Source organism: Macadamia integrifolia, chromosome 1 (genome assembly GCF_013358625.1).
Source record: "Macadamia integrifolia cultivar HAES 741 chromosome 1, SCU_Mint_v3, whole genome shotgun sequence".
Classification (NCBI taxonomy): domain Eukaryota; kingdom Viridiplantae; phylum Streptophyta; class Magnoliopsida; order Proteales; family Proteaceae; genus Macadamia; species Macadamia integrifolia.
Window position 1 is genome coordinate 15247637 of NC_056557.1, and position 27562 is coordinate 15275198.

Consider the following 27562-nt stretch of genomic DNA (forward strand, 5'->3'; position numbering starts at 1 on the left):
TATAATTTATGGAAGAAAGAATGCTACCTCATAGCGTATACCTACACCAAGACATAGTGAATGTAAAAAGACCATATTGCACCATGTTGAAAATGCTCATGCACATCTTCCCATTGGCCAGTGGGCACTGATGTGTACATGTGCTATTGAGTAGCGTTCTCTCGACTTTAATTTATTTATGAGGAAGGGATTCATGCATGTTGCATGAAGCGTTTATGAATCCCATCAACGACTTTTACAATAGGGGGAGGGGTGTTTGTCATTTTGATTGGGGCTTTGTCCCCATCCAAGATCTTGGGTGCAACTATGCACCATTTACATATACAATACTTTTGGCATTTATTTATTAATTGGAAGGAAGAATGCTACCCACTAACACAAGCCACAAGTACATGCCTAAACACAACGGGTTGAAGATGCTCCAAGAGGCCTTTCCATTTGCCCGCATGCTAGCATGTATTAGCACATTCTTTTGCCCTTATTAATTTTTTGGCGAAAGGGTTGTACACTATTTATTTATATTTTTTTTCTACAAAAGGTTTTTGTACACTGTTGTGCACGAAAGGCTTTATTTATTTTCTTTTTTGGCAAAAGGTTATGTGCGATTTGTATATATATATATATATATATATTTTTTTTTTTCTCTTTTCTTCCAAAAGGTTTCGTGCAAGATTGTATACCAATGGCTCGTTTGATAATGTTTCTACTGTTTTTGTTTCAAGAAACGACAGAATCATAAATTTATGTTTATAGAAATAGAAACGGAATTGAAGGTGTTTGATAAGTCATGTTTATGGAAATCGATAGTAACCAACGAAAGAATAGCCACAAGTCATTTTCAGCGAAAGAATGGTGTGGGTCGTTTCTTGAACCATAAATAGGTAGAAATTTCAATTTATATTTATGAAAACAAGTGAAACGAAACAGTTTTATCAAACTCTTTTTGTTCCATTTTTATCAACGTGTTTCTTGAAACATTATCAAACGGGCCTAAGGGTTTTATTTATTATCTTTTTAACAAAAGGTTTTTTGCACAACTATGCATTATACACGACCATGCACACAACACATTAGATGAAGATTAGATTTGATGGTGCACCCCCTCATCCTCATTTAATAACTGTGTGCACGTTTAGCGATTGTACATAAAACCTCCCACTTAAATATGTGAAAAGACGATGTTGCCTCGTGCCTAAGCACTGAAGATGCTAATGCCCGTCCTCTCATTAGTTTCATTCGTTGTTGTATCCTGTGCCAACAACACAAGGTTATTTCGTGTTTTTCTTTTTTAAATGACAATTATTTATTATTCTTAACTTTTATACGTTATAGTTTAGTCAGAAGACTCAGGACCAAGGTTTGTTCGTTCAGTTCAAAAAAACAAGAAAGAAAAAAAGCTGACAAAAATTGGCCGAGCTTTTGTGAGGGATAGAGTGGTAGAGGTTTCGCGTTGGTGGGGGATAGATGATTTAGATGGTCTGCTAAATTTGGGATACTAAATCTGGCAACCTTTGAAGGATTGAGGGCAAGGTCATACCTGAAGCAACCCGTAACCGAGGACGACGAGGAGGAGTGCAGGCCTTGGCGTCGCAGGCTATCAATGGCGGTGACATGGGCCTCCGTCTTCAGGATCGCCCTTCTCCTCCTCCTTTTGGTAGCCATTTCCATTGCTTGCTATACTCTTCCCATCGAGAAGGTTCATATTTTCCTCTCCTGTACTTTGCGTTCTTATAGTTATTAGCTCATCAATTCTGTATTAAATGGTTGATTGAATTTTGGTTTTGGAAATTTTTGATGATTAGGCACAGTTTTGTTCCTCACTTTCTCAAGTTTATGAATTTGGTCCTCCATTCATTGATTGGCAATTCGATATTGTTCTTGGTTGGGTTACCATTGTCTTTTTTTTTTTTTTTTTTTTGTAAATTGCATGATTAAGACCATTTTGGGATTCTTGTGGATTTTTAAGTCTTTCATTTTTCTGACTCATATGAAGGGAAAGAAGGGGTTTTTTAATTTCTCATTGCTGATGCCTTTTTAAACTCGTCACTCTGGTGCTTCTTGTTCTTTAGCTGTTCTTTCTATGTTGATTACTGTCCTAATAGCTGCTATAGTTTATGCCTACTGGATTTCAGCTTTTATTGTATGAAACTGGATGAACCAATGCAGAAGAATCAGTTTAGTGCTCTTATATATTTTATTTCTTTCTTATTATTGCTTATGGCATGTTTGAATTTTTATTGGTAGATTCTTGGTTTTCCTTGTGAGTGGTAACAAGATATCCCCTTTTTGTCTGAGGTAAATAAAATGAAATAGATACTCAATGCATGTACATATGAGATATTCTGTAGACACATTACGTTGGAAGATAGAGGCTTGTATAGCACAATTTAGCAAGATAGAAACTGCTTGCTGAGGGCATGGGAAAAGATTACACAGATGACAACAGGTGAACATAAAAGTAAACAGGGTTTTTAAGATTTGGAATTTAAGCATAGAAGATACTTCTGTTATAGCACTTGAAAATATAAAGCAAATTTATGTATGGCATCCTCCTTGTATGGAGTCTACATTATGAATTCTCATATACAGCTATTGCCTGTGATGGTTTTTCCTTGTAGTATTTATTTTTCTCTTTCTTGTTCTTGTACATCATCTGATAAGTATCAGTAGTAGATTCAATTTCTTTCATCCAAAGTTCCAATTCTGTTTATCTAATCAGAAGGAGAATGTGTCATATATTTTTTTAATCTTTTATCTTTATCTTTGTATAAAAGTCACCTATAAGCTTCTGATCTTTTGGTTGTGTCAGTTCCTTTTTGAGTAATTATGCTGTCTTTTTAATCATCTACCGACAATTACATGTTAAATACCCAACCTTGCTTCAAAAACTGTCTATTTTCATTCTGTATTTCATTGGCTCAAACCTTTTTTTCATTCTTTCTTTTCATGTTCTTATCTACTAACTCAGATTCCATATGCAGATATTGAAAGATTTCCTACTATGGATTCAACTCCATCTAGGAAGTTGGGGTCCACTTGTTTTGTAAGTTATTTTTACTTCCTCCTATTGTTCCTTTAGTTGGCACTGAATCACCATCGCTATGAGCTTGATTTTCTTATCCACATCCATTGTGTAGTTTTGGTGTTGATTATGATCCTTTGGATGAGATGATTCGATTATAATTGAAATCTTCATAAGTACTTGGGTTGGAACACCATCATTTTTATTTTACACAAGCCTTGGTTCTAGTGATTGAAACTATAATTCTCCATCGACCTTGTAAACCAGAGCACTTCCAGCCAATCTGTATCCTTGAGACAATGACATGAATCTTGCTAATAAGAGAGAGTTAGCTGTTAATGGACATTGCCAATGGCTTTAGTGACGGTCGAAGATAGAAATGCTATAATGTTGTTCACCTAATGGAAAAGAGCCAAATATTTCTTGGTTGGATAGTGATGCATTATTGTCAATGTGTTGCTGTGTTTGAATTGTTAAGGCCTCCTAATGTAGAAGTAGGTTACAAGTAACTACATCCAACCGATTACAATTCCAAACAAGAAAATCAAGACTCAAAACTAACTTGAGAATAACCAGAATTAGATTAGGAGAACAAGGGAAATAAACCAGAACTAACCCTCCAACAGAAAAGACAAATCAGTATGCAAAAACTCAGACAAAACCCAATCGGCTAGGAGAGAGAAAATGACCTGCGATAGGGCTGAAGAGGGAGACCTGCGGCTGGGTCTGTGAAGCTCAGATTAAGATGCAATCCTGGTTGATTGTAGGTCCCAGTAAGGGTATAAAAACCCCCAAGTATCAAAGTCTTCTGACGGCTGGTGATGGAGTTATTCACTTTTTTGAATTCAGAGCTAAGAGAGAGGAAACAGAGAGAATTCTTTAAGAACTGTGGCAGGGCTGCTTGGGCAGCAATGAGAAGAAGATCGAGTGATCCTTGGATGGTTGTGGACACCCTTTGAAAAGGGTTTGTAAATCAGATGTCAATTGGGGAAGGAAGAGGAGATTGATCTCCCTCCTAAATCCTCTATTGTTGCTGGTCAGTTCTGGCTTTTGAAGGTCTGAACAGATCTGGTTCTTTCAATAATAGTAAGCAGTAACAGTAAGTAATGGACAGCAACAGTAAACTGAGAACAATAAAAAAAGAAGCAAGACAAATGTGGGTGGGATTGGCTATCTCGGCCAGGGCATCTCACCCACAGCTATCCCGGCTATTTAAGCAGCTGACTGCAATAATTCTTTATTCAAATCTGAGAAATCTGAGTACAAGAGCTCCTCTATAAATAGTGATGCAGTACCGACAATGGTTTACACAAGGAGAACCAAGACCAAGGTCGACCCAAGTGGCTGACTGGGTTGACCCAGATCTGGTCCAAGTTAGACTGGGTTGACCCAGATCTAGTCCAAGTCAGCCCATGATTTGGGCTGCTGATGGGGATTATTAGTAGCTTAATAATTTCTTATTTAGTTTCTATTTTGAAGTCCTAAGTTAGTTTCTAATTTCAAGTCATTGTTAGTTTCTAATTTCTATTTAAGACTAGTTTCTATTTTCATTAGATTCCAATTTCTAGTATTAGTAACTTCTTGTAATCAGTTTTTAGTAACTCTGAGTTGCTATTATTTGTAACCACTCTCCATCATTATAGATAAAGAAGAAGGCTCTTTTATGAGCCACGATTTTGACAAACTATTTTGCTGCTGCTGCTGCTGCTTTCTCTGCAAGAGAACTTCTGTGTGTCTGATCACAGTGATGGGTTGGTGTTCGATCCAACGACTCCTTGCGGTGTGAAGCCCGGGAGGATCTTCTTTCATCAAGTATTCTTTTCTTTCCAAGCTTCCTCAAGTATCCTACTTCTGCTCATCGATCTAGGTATTTATATCTTAAATTTCTGCTGCCCAGAAAACTCTGCAAAACAGAGTATCCGACCCTGCTGGAAGGACCTGATCTGGTCTTCCGATTGGGCCAGATTTTTGATCAATTGTGCCTCCCTATACCAGTGAGGTTCGATCCCCATATTGGCTGATTCTGCTCAGCCATTGAAGAGATATATTCAAAATCTCCTTGTTTTCTCTTCTAGTGGACTGAAACTGCTATTTCCTGAAGCCGATATTTCTGTTAGTGTTGCTGCTGATTCCTGGACTGCAGAGTGTGTATTCTGTTGTTCAAATCTGTTAATGGTCGTATAATTGTAAGGGCTGCTGCTATACTATTTGTTCTCTGTGTTACTGTTCTAGAGACCGATAGTAATTCTGGGCTGTGTTTCAAGTCTGATTTTCTGCTACCTATTTGAGACTGGTTTGGTTGTTCTTTAGTCTAAAAGTTCTTTCAGATTTGGGTCTAGTTGGGTGTCCAATCTAGTCCTACATTAAATAGAGGGTAGAAACTAGCTAATAGCCATCACATTAGAACTAGGAGTTGTACTCCTGCTAGGACTAGACTTAGAAACCTAATTGGAATTGGTAAATAACTAGTTAATTAGCTACTAGCCACTAATGGGCTGATTACAATTAACTTGATGGGCCCCATGGGCCTTTATTACTGATGAACAACTTAAACACTTAAGTGAGTAAATCGATGGGCCCAATGGGCCTTATTAACTAATGAAATAACTTAATAAATTAATAACCACTTAAGTGGACTTAAGTGGGGATTGACTAGCCCACATTGGGATGGGCTCTCCTCCTGCAGCAGTCCATGATGGATGTGGATCTAGTCACCTCTGGTTATTTCCTTCTATTCAAGTTAAACAAGAATTTTGAGATAGAGGTGATGACACTCGATGACACTCTCTACTAATGGGAGGAGTTGTCAATTATTTGGCTAAGCATATAGATATGTATATTTGATAAACATTGTGTTTGAAATAGGAACTCAAATAAATGATTGAGAGTACACTAATTCTTCTCTTCCATCTCATTTAAATGTGTAGCAAACTCTGTCTCTCTCCATTAAAAATGTGGTTCGGATCTTGATACACCATTTCTTGTGAATTTCAACTGCTAATGAAGTTTACACATGTTTGATGCTGAAATTGGTGTGGTGAAGTATTATGAAGCAGAGATAAAAAGGGAACAAATAGAGTGACCTAAATTTTTGCACCTTAATTTTTTTTTCCTTCTTAATGGTTAAGTGGTAACCTCTTGGAATTTGTGTAGGGCCGTTGCTTACATCCCTCTAACAGTTCTGGCAGTTCCAGCTTCAGTACTCACGGTAAAATTGTCTTTACCTATGATAATTTGAGACATCAGGTTTTTTGTTTGTTTTATGTTGTAGGCCAATCATCTATGATATTTATGAAGCTTATGATAACTCAAAGTGTTTCTAGTTCAGAATCATATCTCACATTTTGCCCAATATAGGTGACCCTATGTGATTCTGCATTCTTAATATTAGGATCATGATGCTTAATCTCAGATTTGAGTTTCTTTATTGATATGTGAAAATGGCATTAGTTTTGGCTGTAGAAAGTGCATGAATTGATCTAATGGTATACTAATGTCTAATCACCTAACAGTTATTACCAAGATTCCACAGGGAAACTAGAACCGCAGGGATAGGGTAAGGATCAGATTTGACAGAAAATCTGTAGTTCACAATCCGGTGATCAGATGGACCAGAAACTCTGGTAAAATTTTCTATCCCATAGGTTTCAACGAGATTTCGTGAATTTTTGCGAAATATTTCAGTTTCGATAGATGTCAAAACGATGCCTTAAACAACGCACAAAGATTTGTAGAGCTGCAATAACTATAGAGGCATAAAACTATTAAGTCATACTATGAAATTATGGGAGAAGGTTATTGAAACCCACTTGAGAAAAGAAACTACTATTACGGAGAACCAATTTGGTTTCATGCCAGGAAGATCCACTACATAAGCTATTTATTTACTTAGGACTTAGGAGACTCGTGAAAAAATCTAGAGATTGCAAGAAAGATCTCCATTAGGTCTAATTGACCAGGAAAAACTTATGATAAAGTCCCTAGAGAGCTATTCTGGCAAGTACTAGAGAAGAAAAGTGTTTCAAGTAAGTATGTGTAATTAAAGATATGCATGATGGTGTGGTGGCTAGTGTAAGAACTGTGGAGGGTCATGGTAGTGAATTCCCAATTACAAGTGGGTTTACATTAAGGAACAACTTTAAGCCTTTATTTGTTTGCGCTTAACATGAATGATTTAACTATAGACATTCAAAATGAAGTCCCTTAGGGTATGCTTTTTGCTGTTCTAGATGAGTACACTATATAAGGGGGATGGGGGGTGTAACAGCCAAGAGACTCAAAGTCGAAACCGCGTGGTGAGTGCGGGTGCTGTAGATTAATAACCAAAATAGGTTTGTTTTATTAGGAATATGCCTAGGGTTGGGTTGTATATGTGTCGGGCCTTTAGTCCATGGGGTTTGGAGTGTATTGGGCCACTTTATGGGTCTAAAAGAGAGGCTCTAAGATTGAGTACGGGATTACTAGTTAGTTTCCTTTTTAGTTGGGGATTGATGAGGTTATTTAGTTTTTAAATCCAGTTTATTTAGTTTCTAATATTAGTACTTTTAATTCCTAGTTTCTATTTCCAGTTTTAGTAACTAGAGGACCTTCTATATTGTAAGTTTCTATTTCAGTTTTTGGAAACTAAAATTAGTTTCTGTTTTATGTAACCCCCATCAGTATTATAAATAAAGAAGAGGGCTCCCATTAAGCCTTGAACGATTTATGAAAAAAAAAACAATGCTTCTGCGTTTTGGTCTTTGAGTGTGTTTTGTGTTTGATCAAAGTGTTGGAATTGGTGTTCGATCCCCTATTGACTCCTTGCGGCTTGAAGTCCAGGAGGTGACGCGGATCCGGGTTCCAAGAATAGGAATCGGATCGCTTAGGGCCCACAATAATGACCAAATAACTCAACACAAAAATAGAATGGCAGAATTGTAAATAATTTGGAATTCCTAAGTGATAGAGGGGTCGGTCAAGTAAAGGGGACACAAATGGGATTAAGAATAATGGAGATGGGCAATAGGGGAAAACAACAAATAAAGTACTTAAGAGCAAAAAGGAAGGCTTTAAAGACTTGGGAGAATCGTGGGAAAGAGGAGTAGTTTTTTTCGCCGCTTCTCAAACCCAAGGCGGAAGTACCAGTTGCAGCTTCATTGAAGAAAACTTCTTCATTAGAGCTCTGTTTGATCTCACACTTTAGGCTAAGGTCTCCAGGTCAGAAGCCTCTTGGACGCAGTCATGGATCTCCCAAACAGTAAAGGAGAGGAGGAGATCTGAACCTGCAACTCAGGTCTGGCGATGGATGCTGTTTCAGATCTGGTCGCAGAGTTATAGCTCACAAACCAGAAGTATTTTCGACTTCAGATTCAGATATCTGAATCGCCTTAGGGCTGGCTACTGTTGCTCCAAGTTTCGTACCAATAGCTTAGGGTATGATGGAGATCGACCCACTTGTGTGGTGCTGCTAACGTTGCCCAGAAACAGAGTATATCCGATCAGAATATAAACAGAAAGAACTAAAAGGATTAGGAAGAAGAAGAGAAGACAAAAGAGAGATTGCAGGGAAGAGAAGAAAAAGACTCAACAAAGAAGAAGAAGAAGAAGAGAGGGGAAAGAACAGAAGAAGGAGATGGAGGTCACGGCAACCACTGTTAAGCCAATTAAACATTCAATTTCCAAAAATCTTAAACTGAGTTCTTCTCCATTACAGGGCTATTTAAAGAAAAAAATAATGACATAATTTTGGAAGCTAATTAAAAATGGAAACTAAACCTAGCTAGCAACTAAAATAAAAATGAAATCTAAATAAAAGACTGTTAATCTAATCTCTAACCAATAAAGGAAGTAAATAAAAATCAAGTCAAAATATAGCACTAATCCCTCGCTGAGCTGCATCAGGAGGTTTCTTCAAGTTCTCCTTCTTATTTTCAAGGTTACTGCAAGGTTCCTCAAATCAGGGAAGAGATCTGAAACTGTGATTGAATTCTGGTTCTGGAAATCTCCAGATTTCTCCCTACCGCCCCTACTTTATTCTGAAGATCCAGCCAGCCGATGGCCCTCCCCATTTGATCTATTTTTGGGTGTATTAAGAGAGAGGTTCGACCCTGTTTTCAAGTCAATCAGACCTGGGGATCTTGAGATATGAGTATTTCTCCTATTCTGGTCGATTCTAATCTCTGTCCAGAATGTTGGTTTGAGTTGTTTTGATTATTGATGTTTGATTGTTGGTTTATTCTTCATTGAATTGGTATGAGCTGGGGACTTAAGTCCTTAAACCCTAGTTGTTTTCAGTTGCAGAATTAGTTGATTTATTGGGATCGATGGGACTGATCTTAGCCTATTTTGTTCAATTATGTTATTGCACTGTTGTTGTGTTATGGGGTAGTTCTTTGATTAAAAAGTTCCTGCAGTTGAGACTTGGTTAGACCCCTACCCTAGTCTACATTAGTGGGCTTAGGAGCACCACAACCTCACCAACTGCGCTAGGAAATTATTGTTTTTTGCTGATGATATTGTTTTGGTGGATGAGACAAAAGCAGGGATTGCCGACAAGTTGGAGTTATGGAGATCAACCTTGGAGCTAATAGAGTGACCCCAGTCCAGATAGTTTGTATTATCCAATTTGACAATGGATATCTAGGCATTGGTGTTTGCCATAATGCCTAAACTGGGAGTAACACTAACACCATTTGATCCACCAGTTTAGGCTTCCATTGGTCCACCAACTTTTGACATGGTGCGAAGTTACACACAGGGAGCCGGTTGAATACCGACACGGCCACACCAGATCACAATATATATATATATATATAGCAACACTTGTAAGAAACAACATAACACTTGTATCAAGGTGGAAATCCATTCTAAAACACCCACAAATTCAAAACAACTCAGCAAAAGAATACCCATCAAATAGGTCCATACAGTGTCTATATAAAAAACAGCCATTATTCCAGCAACAGCACTATAGGGCATCATGGTTTTGGAGTTGCACACACACAAGGCAACATGTCTGAAAAAGATCATCACTACCTGAAGAGGACCCTAGGGCAGTTTAAGAGAGCTTGGACCCATCTCCAATGGGTCCCAGATGAGAGAAATATGGGAACTGGAATGCTCAACTGGCATTAGACTTGTTCTGCTCCCTTGCTTGGTTATTTCACTTTCAGATTTCAGAAGAAAAAAAACATCTTAGAATCTCTTGGTTGATGGGTGAAACACTACACCATCCTTCTCACATGATATAGCCTCTTACGGAACCCTCACTATTCTAGAATTCCAAGTTTAGAGGCAAAAGAATAGGCAGACAAGAGTGACTGCTGGCCAATTCTCAAAGCTACTCTGATACCAAGTTCGTATTTGTAATATGGTACAGAAACAATGGAGGTCAAGAAGGAAAGGGAGAAAGAAGGAAGAAGAAGATGAAGAGAGGGAAGGAGAAAAGGTTGTGCAAGAAAAGATGAGAGGCATTCATCAATGCCTCTCACCTATATTCATTCGCATTAGGTAAAAAAAAAGTAAAATTGCATAGATGCCCTTTACCAACACCCAATACACGTGTGCTTATTTCATATTCTATTTCCCATTCTACCCTTACAATATGAACTCTAACAAGTACCACCAGAAGTAAGAAGGCTACAAAGGGCATCTTCCATTGGGGGTCGAGGAATTGGAGGTCTTTGTGGTCCTCTCAACCCCTAGGGACAAGATTAGTGGTGGAGTGAACTGGATATCTCTCATCCATCCTCAAGTCATCATAAGTTTCAGGTGTGTGAGAAAGAGTACCCACATGTTGCCATAGGTGATGCAGTTGGGCGATGGGTCTAGGGAAAATTTACCTTTGATTTGATTTCCTTTTGGTTTTAGAAACAATTTCTTTTGGTATTATTTAGCTTCTAATTTTAGATTAGTTTCCATTTTAAATTAGTTACCATTTTGATGTTTGATTTTCTTTTATAAGCTATGTAATACTCTAGTAATGGACAGTTTTTTTTTTGAAGAATTGATTGAAATTGAATGAATGTTTTGGGTGAAAACATGGCTGCTGTGAGCTACGATTCTCTTGTTCTCCCTCTGAAATTCTCTTTTCTATTATTCCCTTCCCTTTCTTCTTCGACTCCACCTTTCTGTTGCCCTGTTTCTGGTGGTAGTTGCAGTCCCAAACAAGGGGCTCGATCTCTACAGTTTTCCACCAGGCCAGTTCAAGATTTTTGGGATCCGGATCTGCATCAAGTGGTATCAGAGCAAATTTTTCTACAATTTTCTAACCATGAGGTCCATGATAGGTCACATCACCAATGCTGAGTTGCACAAATTGTATCGTGAGTTAGCTGAGAACCAACAGAATACTGATGCTAGGCTTGAGAGGACTGAAGCCAAGTTTGACAAGTTTATGGAAGAGATGACTGCCTTTATGAAGAGGTTTGACAAGCAAGCTGAAGGATCCTCTACATTACCTCCTCAGCTCAACACTTTATGAATCGAAGATACACCTCAGAGGCAGCAACTTGATCCAGTTATCCCCTAGGATGTTACCCAACAATTTTTTGACAGAGATTATGGCATCGAAGTTGAGGTTCCAGAGTTCAGTAGTGAGAAGGGACCTAAAGAATTCCTAGACTGGCTTACTAAAGTGGAGAGGATTTTTGCATATAAGTCTCTTCCAGACGTGAAGAAGTGTGAACTCATCCTCACCAAGTTTATTGAGTATCCATGTTCATGGTGGGATGTACTACATGCAAGGTTTGTCAGAAGACTTGGACCCGTTAACAATTGGGAGGTCATGAAGCAGATCCTGACTAAAAAATTTGTTCTTTTGAATTATAAAAAGGTAATGTTCCATAAATTACTTAATTTGCAACAAGGGAGCAAAGATGTGGATTTCTACACCCTCGAATTCCACAAACTATCTTCAAGGTGTCGACTTCAAGAAACAGACCAGCAACGGGTGATGTGATATATCAGTGGGCTAAGTACTGAGATTCGACTTGAGTTGGCTAACACTGATTTCAGGTTTGTTGATATGGTAGCGGCTCATGCCAAGACAGCTGAAGAGAAGTCCATTTATTGGAAGGGTATGCTCAAGACTTCTTTAGTTTATAGACCTCCACCACGTATGGAGGAAAAGAAGCTTGAAGCTCTCAAAGTTGAAGAAAAAATGTCAGAGTTCGTCAAGGATAGTGATGGGGTGAAGAACATCAGATGCCATAGTTGTGGCGAGAAGGGTCACTACTCCAACAAGTGACCCAATAGGACTCATTCTGTGAATGCAGTAGAGAAGCAACCGACAGAGAAGATTGAAGATGAGTCTGCTTTATATCCTTATCCCCTCGAGGAAGATGATATGTTTGACTATGGTGATGAGGATGCAGAAGCTCATTCAGCTAGTCTTTCATCCTTTTTAAACATTCTAGTTGACAAGGCTCCTCTCTTCAGACAAAAGGGTACTATTCTACATGGCTCCGACCCTACTGATGTTCATACAGTTGTTGATACTGGGGCAGAAGCAAATTTTATATTTGCTGAATTTGTTCGAGCACACAACCTTCCACAGAAGTAACTTTTCAAGAAGATTCAAGTGCGAGGTTTTGGACCCACAGCTCGAGAAGAGGCCACTGTAGTTGTTCGAGTACACTTACAGTTTGGGCCGTTATAGTACCATGTCACCTATTTGGTCACCCATTGGCACACTGCGACATCCTTCTAGGGCGACCTTGGCAGCGACATACTGGTATCCTTTATGATGGTGCACGGAACACCATCAAGGTGAAACAAGGAGGTCATATATATTTGATGAAGCCACACGCATTATCAGACATGCCACATCGTTGACTGACTCCTACTCCAGTGACACGTCAGCCTACTCTCTCTCCTCTTGGTGTTATGTTCCCAGCTTCTGCTTCGAAATACGTGCCACCTCATCAGCGAGCAACTTATAAGGGTATCTTGGGAGCACGACCTAACTTGACGGAGTCGTGTTCTTTCAAGACCGGGAGAGCTAATGCAGTTGGGCGATGGGTCTAGGGAAAATTTACCTTTGATTTGATTTCCTTTTGGTTTTAGAAACAATTTCTTTTGGTATTATTTAGCTTCTAATTTTAGATTAGTTTCCATTTTAAATTAATTATCATTTTAAATTAGTTACCATTTTGATGTTTGAGTTTTCTTTTATAAGCTATGTAATACTCTAGTAACAAACAGTTTTTTTTGAAGAATTGATTGAAATTGAACGAATGTTTTGGGTGAAACCATGGCTGCTGTGAGCTGCGATTCTCTTGTTCTCCCTCTCTGAAATTCTCTTTTCTGTTATTCCCTTCCCTTTCCTCTTCGACTCCATCTTCTTCATTCTTGTCTTTATTTCTGTTTGTTACACCTTGCTGCTGCCCTGTTTCTGGCGGTAGTTGCAGTCCCAGACAAGGGGCTCGATCTATACAAATATCCACCAGGCTAGTTCAAGATTTTTGGGATCCGGATCCGCATCAATAGGGCTGTTACCTCCTCGGTCATTGCCTTCATATTGTTAGACATGTTGCTGCATGATCTCATAGCTGTGCATAAGATTCAGGTAAGTGTTCAGGGGTCCGTGCATGTTTGTCTTGTATCTTCCATCTTATTACAAGTAAAGGGAAATGAAGGAAAGTTAACCTTTCAACCAAATTACTTGGATTTGAATAGGAAGTTATGATAGGGCATGGAATCTATTTGAAAAGTTCCAATTACCATATTTTGTAAGATTTTGAGTTAGTTACACAATTATTTTTCTTTTATTTTACCTTGCAACTAAGCCTTATTCCATCTACTAGAAGCTGGCTATGTTTCATCATTCCAACTTTTTGGCTGCATCTTCTGCTTACTAATAAGTACATGTCTTTCTCACCTTTTCAACCTATGTTATTTTCAGATTTCATCTTGTCCTTCAGCACCCCAAACTTGCACCCTGTCACTCTTCTTATGGTACATTTGTTCCACTTTACCATTAAAGACATGGATAAGGTCTCAAAACATGAGGTGTCTGGCATGGCACCTGGTTTGAAAATTTGGTGGAATCTGGAAATTGAAATGAAGTGTCCTTTGTCCCATCACTCCATCAGTCATCCATCTTCAAAGGGTTGGCTAAAGTGAGTTTTCTTTTGTTTCCCCCTAAAAATTAGGAATAAGGTAAACGAAAAGTTTATCAAAGATGAGATATTGGACATGGAAAAAGATGCAAAGAAGTGGCTCCAAATGGTGCTCATAAGAACCAGAAACTTGAACAGGACAAGGCTTATTCCATCTTCACTGAGGAACATACCAATCAAATAGGGTTATTGTAAAGCAGATGAAAATTGAATGGTTATGTGTGTTGGCTGCTTTTTTAATAATAAAATATATGGTTTTTTCTTCTTCTTTTTTTTGGGGAGGGGGGGCGAAGAGGGGGCCTTCCCATTATAAATTCAATGGTAGAACTGGTGCCATATGGTTTCAAGTGGTTTAATGATGAAATACATAATGAGGCTACGACTGAGATTGAGAGGTGAGAGGTTATCTTATGCATTCTGTCCCCAAACTTAGCATTCATTTGTCAATACCTTGTAAAAATGTAACATTTTCGTTCACCAAATTCTGAGCAGTATGGTCCATTTACTTTTTGAATTACATTTTAGTAATATCTTTGAATGTCCAACTACTATATGTTCTTTCTCTTCATCTTTATTTCTATTTATCTCTTTCTTAGTTTTCAGAAATTTTACCCTGTATTATGTTGTAGAGTATCCACATTTGATTGTTCTTGTATATAGTGTTCAATTTGGAATCTTATCCTCAGTAAACTTAAAGAGTATCATTGGTTTGCATTTGATTGTTTATAGTGGGTACCTTTTCTTACTGTTCCAGCTTGGAGGGGGTTATCTCTTTGGGTTACCCATTGGCTTTGTTGCTGATTCAATTGGTGCTACTGTTGGTGCTATAGCTGCATTCCTTCTTGGTAAAACAGTAAGTCTCTTAAGCTTGCTGTCCTGATTAGTCAAATTCTATCCAGTAATAATAACTTAGGTTACCATCTTGGCAATTAGCTTAAGTACATTGCAGTGGATGTCTCTTCCTTGGTATCTAATATCTGCTACTGGAGAAGGTTTTCTTGTAGATTGAACTTGTAATAGATTTATACTTTTTTCTTAAACTTCTCCTCCCATTCCCTTTAGAATGTTTTTTCCCTCCCTGAGGAGGTCCTTGCATCCGTGTTTTGTATGACATATCTTCTTACATTTTCCCCCTCTTTTGCAGATTGGGAGGTCTTATGTTATCTCTAAGTTAAAGAATTATCCACAGTTTCAGGCAGTTGGAATTGCAATTCAGCGATCTGGATTCAAGGTCCGAGTCTGTCTTATTTGAACTTCCTGTTCATAATTATGTTCTGGAAGTGTATGTTACTGATCATTTTCCCAGATATAGTGTCTTATTTTCACTGTTATGTCATAGTTCATTAATTAATCAAAAGGTCTTTGAATGCCCTGCTTGACTTGGTGGTAGTTCATTCTGGAGGGACTTTCCATGCCACATGGTTAATAACTACCTACCCGAATGAGAATAAATTAGATTAAAATAATCCTTCATTAGCAATTGAACACTTGAGCAACTCTGGTTGGATACTTGATTGTTGAAGTCGGAAAACATAATTTAGTCATAAGCATTGAATTTTTTGAGAAAATACCAGTAAAACCAGAAGTTTGTTCCATCAATCATTTTCTTGAATGAGCTGCACCTCATCCTCATTATGTAGCCTTTTGTTAGCAATGTTTTTCTCGTGTGTTCATTTTACATCAGGTTTGGCCCCCCTTTTCTCTTTCCTTCTTTTATTAAAATTACATTTTTAGGGAGAAACAATTGAGTGGGAAATTTATCTTCTAATATCCGAGTACCATCACAAACAGGAGCATAATTCAATGTATCAAGTAGGGGCTGCTGAGGATTAAAAGCCTATGTTCATCAAGTGCTTGGGAAACTTCTAGGAGAACCTGCCACAAACCTAACAGCTAAAAAAAAAATTTCTGTACCCCACGTGAAGATTAGTAAAGCGGCAATCATTGGGGTGTGGAAGCCATTTATGTAACTTCTATCCATGAAGCGCATGCTAAGGATGATTCTGCTTCTGATTTTTCTTTTCCATTGGGGTGTAGAAGCCATTTGTGCAACTTCTATACATGAAGATGAAGCACATGTTAAGGATAATTATGCTTCTGATTTTTTCTTTTCCTTGGGATTTGAATGTCATGTGGGATCAGTGAATCAAGGTCTAATTTTCACTACGAAGGACTTTCCTTCCATATTAAGGGTTATCTCACCTAGAAAGCTGTTTTGGGCTCTCTATCCCAAATGCATACACCTGTTGCATGCACACCTGTTGACTGCCTTAGCATGAGCTTCCTTCTACATGAGCTGATAAAAATGGTCAAAGCAATTCCATCCCTTCAATTATACATCACCTTAAACTGGGAGGGATACAGCAACCTGTCTGTCAACTTCTCACGGAAAATCTTCATCGTGGCTTTTTGTGTTATTAATGTGTTTGATATACATTGTTGTAGCCCTTGACAACTCAAGATTTTGGCATTAGTATTTGAAACATGGTATTAGAGCCAGGAGGTCGAGTGGTCGATCCTTGCGAAGTGCGGGGGTTTTGTGTTTTGTGCTGTTTTCTCCTTATGCTTTGTGCCCCTTGGTGCCATGTGATGGTTCCACCATGTGATGGTATCATGTGCAAAGCCGTGTGTGTGGGCCTACACATGCCAGGGGTTGTTGATATACATTATTGTAATCCTTAACAGCTCGAGCCTTTGTGAAAAACGGCTGTAACGATGATATTTCCGAGGAAAATCAGGTCCTCACGTAACAGATTGCCTTACTGTGATCTTATCATGCCTTTGGAAACATATGAAATACTTTTCAAAGTTAAATCTAGCCCGTAGTGCAACTTCATTTTTGAGAAGACTAATGTGACTAAACATTGTGGATATTATAGTCTAATTCTAAGAGATGATATCTTGGTAATTTCATTTATCAAAAGATTATGGATGTTGTTTTTATTTACAATTCTTATGTACATGGAGCAAAAATGTTGGTAAGGGTTCTAATATCTTCTTTTTTTTGCTCCCCTCTCCATTCAACAGATTTCGTTGCTGCTTCGGCTTGCTCCCTTAATTCCATTTAACATGTTGAATTACCTTCTATCTGTGACCCCTATCGGGATAGGAGAGTACATTCTATCTACCTGGTTGGGAATGATGGTATTCTCTCAAACTTTGAAATAAATGTGCGATTGAAAATTGCAGATGCTTTGTTTTTAGTTTTGATTTATTCTTTTGTTTCTTTTGGCTTTTCTTTCAGCTACTGAACAATGTGCCTTTACTTGATTGGTCACTTTTACCAGTTGTAATTTCATCATCTTATTCTTTTTAACCTTTTAAGTTTTAACCCTAAAGAAACTATTAAGGGGACCGAGAAACCACTAGAAAAAAAAAAAAAAAAAGAAGAAGAATTATGGTCTTGCCATACATCAAAACCTTTATATAAAGGTTAAACAAAGATATGTAGAAGCCTGACAAGGTTGCACATCCCTTGATTTTTTCAATCAATCCACATGCTATTTCGTTGAACTATTCTAGAGGCACAGGTTCATGTGATGGTTGCAGGAAGGCAAAAGAATTTCATTGAATCCATTGCTTGAGGAAAGGGGGTAAATTTTTTTCTATAACAGGTTCTCAAACTGAGGCTTGACTGTTGAAGCACGAGAACTTGCTCAGAACTTAAGCTATCAGATAAGTGAAGCTAGGGGCTCCTAGCATTTGATAGTACGTAAAGACGCATCCTTTCTGCATCAATTGGCATGCAAAAGGTATATCCTTTCTGCGTCAATTGGCATGCACTAATGTTATCACTCCTATTCTAACATCTCTACCAGTAAACAGAGAAACTTTGGTATTCTTAATGCCTTTGTGGGCTCTCTGCGTGACCATGAATAGATGCTGGGACATAACACAATAGAAAGAAATCTCTCCAACTGCAAACTTTGGAGTGATAACTTTTGAAAGCATTTCTATTTTAGGGAGAGAATTTTCTTGGATGAGACATTTCCAAAGTTGAATGTCCCCACTTTGGTTTGTCAAACTAAGTATATAGTTCAGTAACGGGAGAGAAAATTGGAATCCTGGTCACGTCTTCTGGCTTTTCAATTGGTGGATGGCCCTTATCCAAGTAGGTTTTTATTTATATACTGTATCGGTCAATTAGAAAGAACTTTATTATACTGTTCCACCAAGTTAGGCCCTTCATATGGACCTCATTCTACTCTTTTTATTTTTTCTTAGCCAGTGTTGTGGCAGTTATGTTAATACACAAAAAGAGTGAAATATTAAAATTCATGCATCCATCCATGTCTAAAATTGCTATACTTTTTAATCATCCAAAAATAAAATTTGCCAGACTTTCTGGATTAGGAATAATCCATGGCCAAAATAACCCATGATCATCATTGAAGTTCCCTTGTTGCCCAATAAAGATCCTTAATTCCTTCTTTTGGACTTCAGAAGATTTCATTCATTTGCCACTCCAAGCAATCAACTAGATTAGATGCTTTAACATTTGTCTGCTGGTGTCCCTGCAAAGTTCGCTTTCTGTGATGTGTTGCATGCAAAATTCTTTTTATAAATCCCTCATAATTTCTTTCGGTATCTGATTCCAGAGTGATGCTGATTAGTTACTTTTCATTTCAGCCTATTACACTTGCATTGGTTTATATTGGAACAACTCTCAAAGATATTTCAGATGTAACGCATGGATGGGGCGAGATTTCAACAACTCGTTGGGTAAGGGCAAAGCTTTTTCTCTCGTCACGCACAAATAAATATACTGCTAGGATATTCACCCAGAAAAAAAAGGGGGGGAAGTGTTTCCTGTGCATACGCGAGGGCCAATGGAAGCACATGAGAGGGCATCCACGGAGGAGTCAATTTCCCTTTCAAGGGGCGTAGGCTGGTCATTTTGCACCTCCCCATAGAAAACATTTTCCCCCAAAAAATATAATGCGAGGCTGCTAGCTCCTTTAATTTTTCTCTCCTTATTCCTCTCAAAGAAAGATGGCACTACATTAGACTTTTAGCAAGGTTTGATATGTTAAAACCTCACTATTAAATTTCTTTATTTTTTTTTAGTTTTCCAGTTGAAGTGAGGGATACTAAGTTTGTTCCCATTGTTAAACATCTTATATTAATGTTTTGAGATTTGCGACCAGACAATCCATGTTTACCTGTAGACCATTGAGTTTGATAAGCTTGAAGCATAGTGGAATGATGGAACAACATTCATGTAGCCAAAGTCCAAGTCTTTGGCATACAACTTGGTTGAGTTGACGAGAATACCTTTCCATGGCTTAGAACTCTTTCTTTTGATTTTCAATAGGGAGCTAAGTAAACATCATATGCACATCCTGATAGCCAAGATTTTAAGGATCCTTCCGTTTTTGCCGGTACTAACTAATATGTACCGTATCTTTAAGGTACTGATACCATAGTTATCAAGGTGTCGCCTAGGCATCTAGGCCGCATAGCCTGGACTGGTGCCTAGGCGTTGCCTTGTTGGTGTCACCTTGATTTTGTACAATCCTTCATTGCCTTGGGTTGCCTTACGCCTCGATAACCTTGACTGATAAAATGGCCTGGATGCCTAGGTGTTGCCTTGTTGGTGTCACCTTGATTTTGTACAATCCTCCATTGCCTTGGGTTGCCTTACGCCTCGATAACCTTCACTGATTCAATACGGTTTCGATACGATACCTTATAAAATTTTGGTATTAGTACAAGAAAGCTCGTCCTTTACATTTTGTCTCGTTGTACTTTGTTCTCCTTCTTATACATGATATATTTGTTCATATTACTCATTTATAGTTTTTTATAAAACTATATTTTGCATATATTATAAGCATTTTCTTATGTTTACTAACTATTTCCATACATATCTTTAACGCATCTTGTGTTTGTTTGATACGATACGATACGATACAATACGTCTCTTAATATCACCCTTCTGATACAGTACCCGATACCGATACTTTAAACCTTGTTGGTAGCTATCACTATTAATGTTAAAATACTTTATCAATACACCTTGGATTACAATATGGGCTGTTTGTGACAATTAGAATGTACCACAACTTGCCACATCAACAAAAATGGGTTGGTTCATGTGATAGGACCCCACATCCATCTCATTGGCCAAATTAAGTTGATTCTTTCAAAAAAAAAAAGAAAAAACATATAAAAAAAATAAATAAATTACAGAATTGTCATTAGATTCCATTACAATCAATGATGTTCTTGTAATTTATGAAACTTGCTTCCTCTTTGACCACTATTGCTTTGGCCAGTGAGATGGGTGTGCCCTTTATCACATAGACCTACCCATGTCCATCCAAGTCTTTTATGTGGCAAAAAAACATGATCTCATGACAAGACCATAATGTAGGAGTAGATTACAACAAACAAACCCCCACAGTTTATAACCCCAAACAAGACAAATAGGACTAGGAAACAAAGAAATAAAACTCTCAAATAAACCCCCAAGGATACAATACCAATATAGGAGTAAAACTAGCCCAAAACCTAACCCGATAGGAGAGAGAAAGACCTGCTATAGAGCTGCAGAGAGAGAGAGGTGCGGCCAGGTCTGTAGGACTCCAATTGAGCTGCACTCTTGGGCGTAGGTAGGCCCTAGGGAGGGTACAAAAACCTAAATATTTGAGAGACTTTTAATGGACGGTTGATGAGATATATACCTTCTTGATTTTCAGACCTAGGAGAGAGAATCTGAAGATTTCCGCAGGTATAGCAACTGGGTGATTTGAACAGCTTCAAGAAGAGGATTAAGTAATCCTATCGTGCCTTCTAAACAACCCTTAACAGTAGCTCCTTGATCAATTCACAATAGAGGAGAAGAGAGAGATCGCATAAAGAAAAGGGGGGGGGGGAGAGGAAGAAGAATCACACAGCCCTCAGGCTCTCAAACATTCAAACTCAATTCATCTTTTTCAAATCTGTCTAATTAGAGTACATTAGCTCCTCTATATAAAGAGGGCAGACTAGCAGTCATAACCTAACTAGGAGTTAGACTCTAAGTAAGATTAGACCTTACATAATAGGAGTCGGACTCCAAATAGGATTAGACTAGATCTCCAACATGGAGTAGGACTAGAACTCCAACATGGAGTAAGTAACTAACTAGTCATTCACTAATAGGAAAACCTAAACTGACTCAAATTGAAATAATAAAGGAAATAGACTCAAAGCAGGACTCTAACTAAACTAATGAATTAAATCCCGTTTTCTTACTTTTTATCCATATTTTAGGCCCATTAAAGTGGCCCATTATAAAGAAAACCCGTGGGATCAAAGGTCCAACACACACATTGCCCAACCCAAGGCTTATTTGCAATAAAATAAGCCCATTAAGTGACTTATCTACATCAGACCATGCATCTCTAACGGATTGCTACATTAATATTTACCCATAAGTTTACTTTTGATACCTACGGGCAATGATGGTGCTCATGTACATCACTTGCATTCAACAAGATTTGCAGAAACATGAAAACTCGTGATCAACACCAATAACTCAGCCTCATCCCAACTAAATTGGGTCGACTACATGGGTCCTTGCCCTCCAATCAGCTCTATTCGAGGTCATACTTGATATAAAGCTTAAGCTATGCATATCTTTCCTCACCACTTCTCCTAGGGCCATTTTTGGTCTACCCTTGACTCTTTTAGTTCCTTAAATCTAAATCGCATCACTCCTCCGTACTAAAGCATCCAAAGGCCTCCGTTGAAAATGGTTATACCACCTCAAAACTTTCTCTTAGCTTATCATGTATGGGAGGCTTGGAGCTACTCCCAAATCAGTTCTGATATGGCAATTTTTACTTTATCCTTCCTAGTTTTTTCACACATCCGTCTCAACATCTTCATCTCCGCTACACTGAATTTATCTACAAGATGCTGCTTAACTACCTAACATTTCACACCATACATCATAGCTGGTCGTATGACTTTTTTATAAAATTTTCCTTTATAAGTTTTAGAGGAATATGTCAATCACACGACACTCCGGATGTACCTCTCCACTTCATCCATCCTTTTTTAATTTTTTGTTAAATTCCATCCTCTATATCACCCCTCTTTATCTACGATTGAACCTAGATACCTAAAATAATCACTTTGCGGAATCTCCCTCATCAATTTTCACCACCTCGTTGTCCGTCCTAGTGTAACTAAAGTTTTACACACCAGATTCTTTGTCTTCGTTCTACTTATCTTTAAACCTTTTGATTCCAAGGTTGATCTCCATAACTCCAACTTCTTGTTAGTCCCTGCTTTTGTCTTATCCACTAATACAATATCATCAGAAAAAAAAACATACACAAAGGAACCTCATCTTGAATGTCGCTCTGGTTAAATTATCCATGGTAAACGCAGACAAATTAAGGGCTTAAAGTTGATGCTTGATGTAACCCAATTGTAATGAGAATTCACTACCTTGACTCCCCATAGTTCTTACACTAGTCACCACACCATCATAGATATCTTTAATTATGTCAACATATTTACTTGAAACACTTCTCTTCTCTAGTACTTGTCAAATAAACTCTGTAGGGACTTTGTCATAATATTTTTCTAGGTCAGTAAAGATCATATGGAGATCCTTCTTGCAATCCTTAATTCTTTCCATGAGTCTCCTAAGTAAGGAAATAGCTTCTGTCGTGGTTCTTCCTACCATAAAACCAAATTTGTTCCCCATAGAGTAGTTTCTTGTCTCAGGTGGGTTTCAATAACCCTCTCCCATAATTTCATAGTATGACGCATTAGTTTTATGCCTCTATATTTATTGTAGCTTTGAATATCACCTTATTTTGAAAATCAAAACCACAATGCTTCTCCTCCATTTATCTGACTATTAGAATCAAGAAAATTAAAGAAATCAGGCTCTTTTGATTACGACTGGTGGTAGTAAAGTTTTGGTTATTGGTGAGGTTTAAATCCACGTAACACTAGGTTTCAGAAGACCAACCACAAGCCAAAATCGTAGACAAAGGAAATTTACCAGATTAAAACAGAAGCTCAAATTCAGATGCGATTAAATTGTGAAGAGATAGTAATCAAAGATAGGAGAATAATATACCAGAAGTTCAGACCAATCGGAAGGTCAAAATTAAAGATCTGACAAGAATTCCAGTTCAGCAAGGAACTCTTTAGTAGAATAACAGAATCAGAGAAGTAGAAATTACAGAATTAAGTCTGAGGCTGGTCGAAGGCTTTGAACTCTTGGAAAACATCATATCAGAATGTGAAGTTAATCTGATGATTAGATCATCATTTAGTGAACAATCCTAGTGGTAATAGGACAGATCAGTAACTGAGAATCAATAGCAGAAACAGAGACATCAGATTATCAATTTTGGTCAGTGACTAAACAGCAGTAACAGAAGAGTAACAAGGATTTAGAACCAGGAAAATGGAGATATTAGTTGTAGTCAGAATAGAAGTTTATAAGAATTTTAGATTATGTACTGAACTAAAATCCAGAAACAAGAAACAGAGAAAGAAAAGTAGGAGAAGAGGAGAATATAAGTGTATAACCACTACCACTGCAAATTTTGGAATCACCACAGAAAAAAACAGTGGGGCTCTTTGAGCCTTACAATGGCTTTAATGCACTTCAATTCATACTGACCATAACCACTAGAAAAAAAAGTCTTAAAACAACTTAAATAACAAAACGAAATCAGAATAGGAACCCTTAAGTTGACAGCCACGCCTTTAGAGTTCCAAACTATCTTAAACAAAGTGGAACTGTAGTACAACTAGTACAAGTAATTAATTAAAGCAAAACAGAACAAGTTGGATGCTAAAAAAGTGTCCCACGATGGGGACTGTTGCTGGTTCCACTTCTGAACCAAAAGTGCATGAACCAGGCCAACAGCCGAGTTCATGACTTAGTCAACTCATTATTGAGTTGAATTTCTGGGTTGTGAACTCATTATTGAGTTGAATTTCTGGGTTGTGACTTGTGACTCTTAAGTTGATTCAGACTCCTTTGTCTTGTTTGGTACTTCTTTAAGTCCCTTTGACCCGCATCACTTATTCTTGATGATGTAAGGTTGAATAGGAATACCCAACCCCAAGTAGGATCGACAATATACTCTAACAGAACAGTACTGTGGTACTGACATCAGTATACGAACAATCCCCAAGACAGTGGCCACCCGGCTAGCGTAGATCAAGGCCAAAATCCAGCAATAAAATCCTGAACAGATGACCAATGGATACACAATATTTGGTTTTCATACATCAACAACTAAGCTTTAACAACCTTAGACAAAACCCAAAATATCATAGGAATTTCTGGACCATTGACTTCAATTGATGGGCAAGACAGCTAGCTGTGAACCAACTTTGAAGCTCCGAATGAGGACTTGAAGGGAAATTCTTCTAAATGCATTATACTGAGAAAAGTATCTCATGGAAGGTGTCTCTTGTGATAAAATGAGATTAGGGAATTGGTATCGTCCATGATTCTTTTTTTTCTTTGATTTTAAGATTGGCCTTTCCCAAGCTAGGTTTTGCGAGGACTCTTATTTATGGAGCTGATTCTCCTTTCATGTAATTTTATTTAGGGAAAAGGTTCTCTGAGCCGTTGGGGTAGGGAATCGTCCATGAATTTTTTTCTTGGATTTTAAATTTGGTCTTTCCCAAGTTAGGTTTTGTGAGGACTCTTATGGATGGAGCTGATTTGCCTTTGATGTAATTTTATTTAGGGAAAAGGTTCTCCGAGCCTTTTGGATAGGGTACGGTAGCACCTCTGTGTCTATCTCTCTCCTCCTCACATGAAATGACATTGCTTCCCTCCAATGTACGATACCGTTTTGCCACCACTCATTGATGCACACCTCTATGCTGATTGCTCAGAGAACCCTCTCCCTTTTATTTAATTGTTGATTCATTAGTTTTATTTTGTTTTGGTAGGTGCTACAACCAATCACAGCCATCTACCTCTTTCTCTATTTTTTTCCTCCTTTCTTATTAAGGGGGTGGGTTTGGAGAGAGCTTTAGCTGTGACATCCTCAGATGATGAGGTGCTATGGCTCAAAATGTTTGAGTCAAGCTTAAATCTTGTGGTTTTTTTATATTTTTTATTTATTTGGGGTTACCTTGAATCTTTATTTTTATATTTTTTGGAATGTTGGATACGTATCAGAATCCTTGAGTAGTTTCCTTATTTTAGAGAATTTCTTCATTTTATTGGGCTTATAGTGACCCAAAAGCATTGTTTTGTGACCTGGGGTTGGTTCGTTAGTGCAATCCAAGCCTAATATGGCTGGCACAGCTAAATAGTTCTAATCCATGTGATGGGATTAACATCTCTTGTTTGCCATATTAGTGCTTTTGGGAAATTAACAAGTTTGACTGCAATGGGTTACAGAACCTCTGAATCAGATGGAGTCATACAATGTTGAATACTGCTTGTAGATTCTCTAAGTATCATTCTCTTCTTCCTGATTTTATCTATTCTGTTGTGGCTGCAGGTGTTTATTGTACTGAGTTTTGTTGTCTCCGGTAAGTTGAACTTGCGACAAATTCTTTTGGGATTTTTACTTCCACCTTGTTTACATTTCACAATGTCTGAAACTATAATTGAGGGCTGAATGCATCAAATCAAGTTCCCTTTCCCCTTTATGAGTCAGAAATTTTTTATTACTATTTGTGGAGCTGGTCCCCGTACATTCTCTTAGCCAGAACCATACATTGAAACGAAGGATAAACTTGATACAAACATTCTCTAATTTCCTGTTATCTTAGTTGAAATGGAATTTGAAAAAACAAGACACGACTTAATATTCATGAAGGTAAAAGGTTTCCTTGTCTTGCAAGTCCAGGAAAATTTCTGATTTTGCCCACTTATTTGTGCCAAGTGAAAAGATGATGTGGAAAATCTGACAATTGGATATCTAAGGCCATGGTCTGGATAGGATAGTGTCATATTTCAGACGCATATTCAATCAGACCCCCCAATGCAATGGCATACATTCCCTTGTATGTCCATGCAACTCCTCGGTGGTCCATACACCTTTTTAGTTGTCCCTAAACTCCATTTGATAAAACTTGACATGTGAACAGGGACCTTAGGGTCTTCATGTCCACAAAATTTCAGCCTCATCCCATCTGCTATATGGCAGATATATGTATGCAGTTAACGGGGACCTTAGGGTCTACTTGATTTTCCTGCATTCTTCTAGGCCAGTGACCCCACAATTAAAATTCCAATCTTCTAGGCCAGGAACCCCACAATTACCAAAACAGAAACAATGGTGTACCCTACACGGGATGTAGCTAGGTCCCTGCCACTTATTGATTTGCCATGTGGTCCCCACTCTGACATTATCTTTTCATTCAAGTTTTAAAGGAAAATAAGGTCCAAGTGAAATTAAGGTGGACTAGGCCATCTGCAGGCAAAGATTATCTTGACGTCAATTCACTACCCTTATGAAGATTATTTGAATTCCATGCCCAGTGTCAAAGTGAAAATGTAGTTGAAACTTGTAAGGACTTGCAACTTGAGATGAGTTAATGGGATGAGAGAGTCTGTTTCCTGAATATTCTTATTAATCTCATTTATAAGTATTTTGACTTGATCAAAAAGGCCATGAGTATATAGAACAGAGTCTAATGGAAGAAAATAATGTCAGATTCCCAAAATAATTAGACAAGCATGACCTAGGCTTACTGAAATACGTAAAATGTCAAACTTGGGGAAAATTTTATAAGAAAGAAATATAGGAGAAGGATGCCAAATGATCCTTGAACTGCATTGGTTTTCACATACTTGCTATCTTCACTTATTTTTCTTCTCTCTTTATTTAGTATTGCTGATGATATGCGTTACCAAAGTCGCGAAGGCATCATTGGACAAAGCCCTTGCTGAAAACATGGATGTAGATGGAGTCTTAGCCTCGCCACAGCTGCCCACAGCAGCTGATGCACCCTTGGATCTTCAGCAGCCTCTTATAATCACGATAGACCCTTCAGAAGATAATCATGAAAAGTGAAACCCCTTTCCCATGTAAATTCTCTCCCCATCTTCATTGTTTGTGTCCTATATCAATTTGCTTAGATTTGAATCTTCAAAGAAAAGAAGAAAGGAAGTGGCAGTTCTTTTTTTTTTTTGTACTTTTTCTTTTTAGATTTTTTATCCAGAGCATTTGTGTGCAGCACCCTATGCTTGCCATTCTTGGACAATGTAGTTCTTTCTGTGTTAAAAATGTATTTCTACAGATAAATACCCAAATTTGTGGGGAAGGAGCAAGGATATGTGCTCTGAAGTGTAAATTTTCCAGTTCAATCAACAAAGAAACATAAATTTAGTCCAAAGTTCAGATTCTTGTTGGAGTGCATGATCCATTTTATCAATGATTTGACCTTTGATGTTACTAGATTTTTATTGCCACAAAAGAAAAGGAATTCGAAGTGAAAAAATGCA

General features: G+C 37.9%; 1 protein-coding gene across 1 annotated transcript; it reads left to right on the forward strand.

Moving 5' to 3' along the window:
• The first annotated feature begins 1350 nt into the window (after window positions 1-1350).
• On the forward strand, window positions 1351-27453 carry LOC122080663 (TVP38/TMEM64 family membrane protein slr0305-like). Its single transcript, XM_042647475.1, has 9 exons — window positions 1351-1696; window positions 2982-3043; window positions 6176-6230; window positions 14876-14974; window positions 15266-15352; window positions 17149-17265; window positions 18751-18843; window positions 25611-25641; window positions 26947-27453. The coding sequence occupies exons 1-9, from the start codon at window positions 1601-1603 to the stop codon at window positions 27129-27131; spliced, it is 825 nt and encodes a 274-aa protein (XP_042503409.1). The 5' UTR covers window positions 1351-1600; the 3' UTR covers window positions 27132-27453.
• The last annotated feature ends 109 nt before the right edge of the window (window positions 27454-27562 follow it).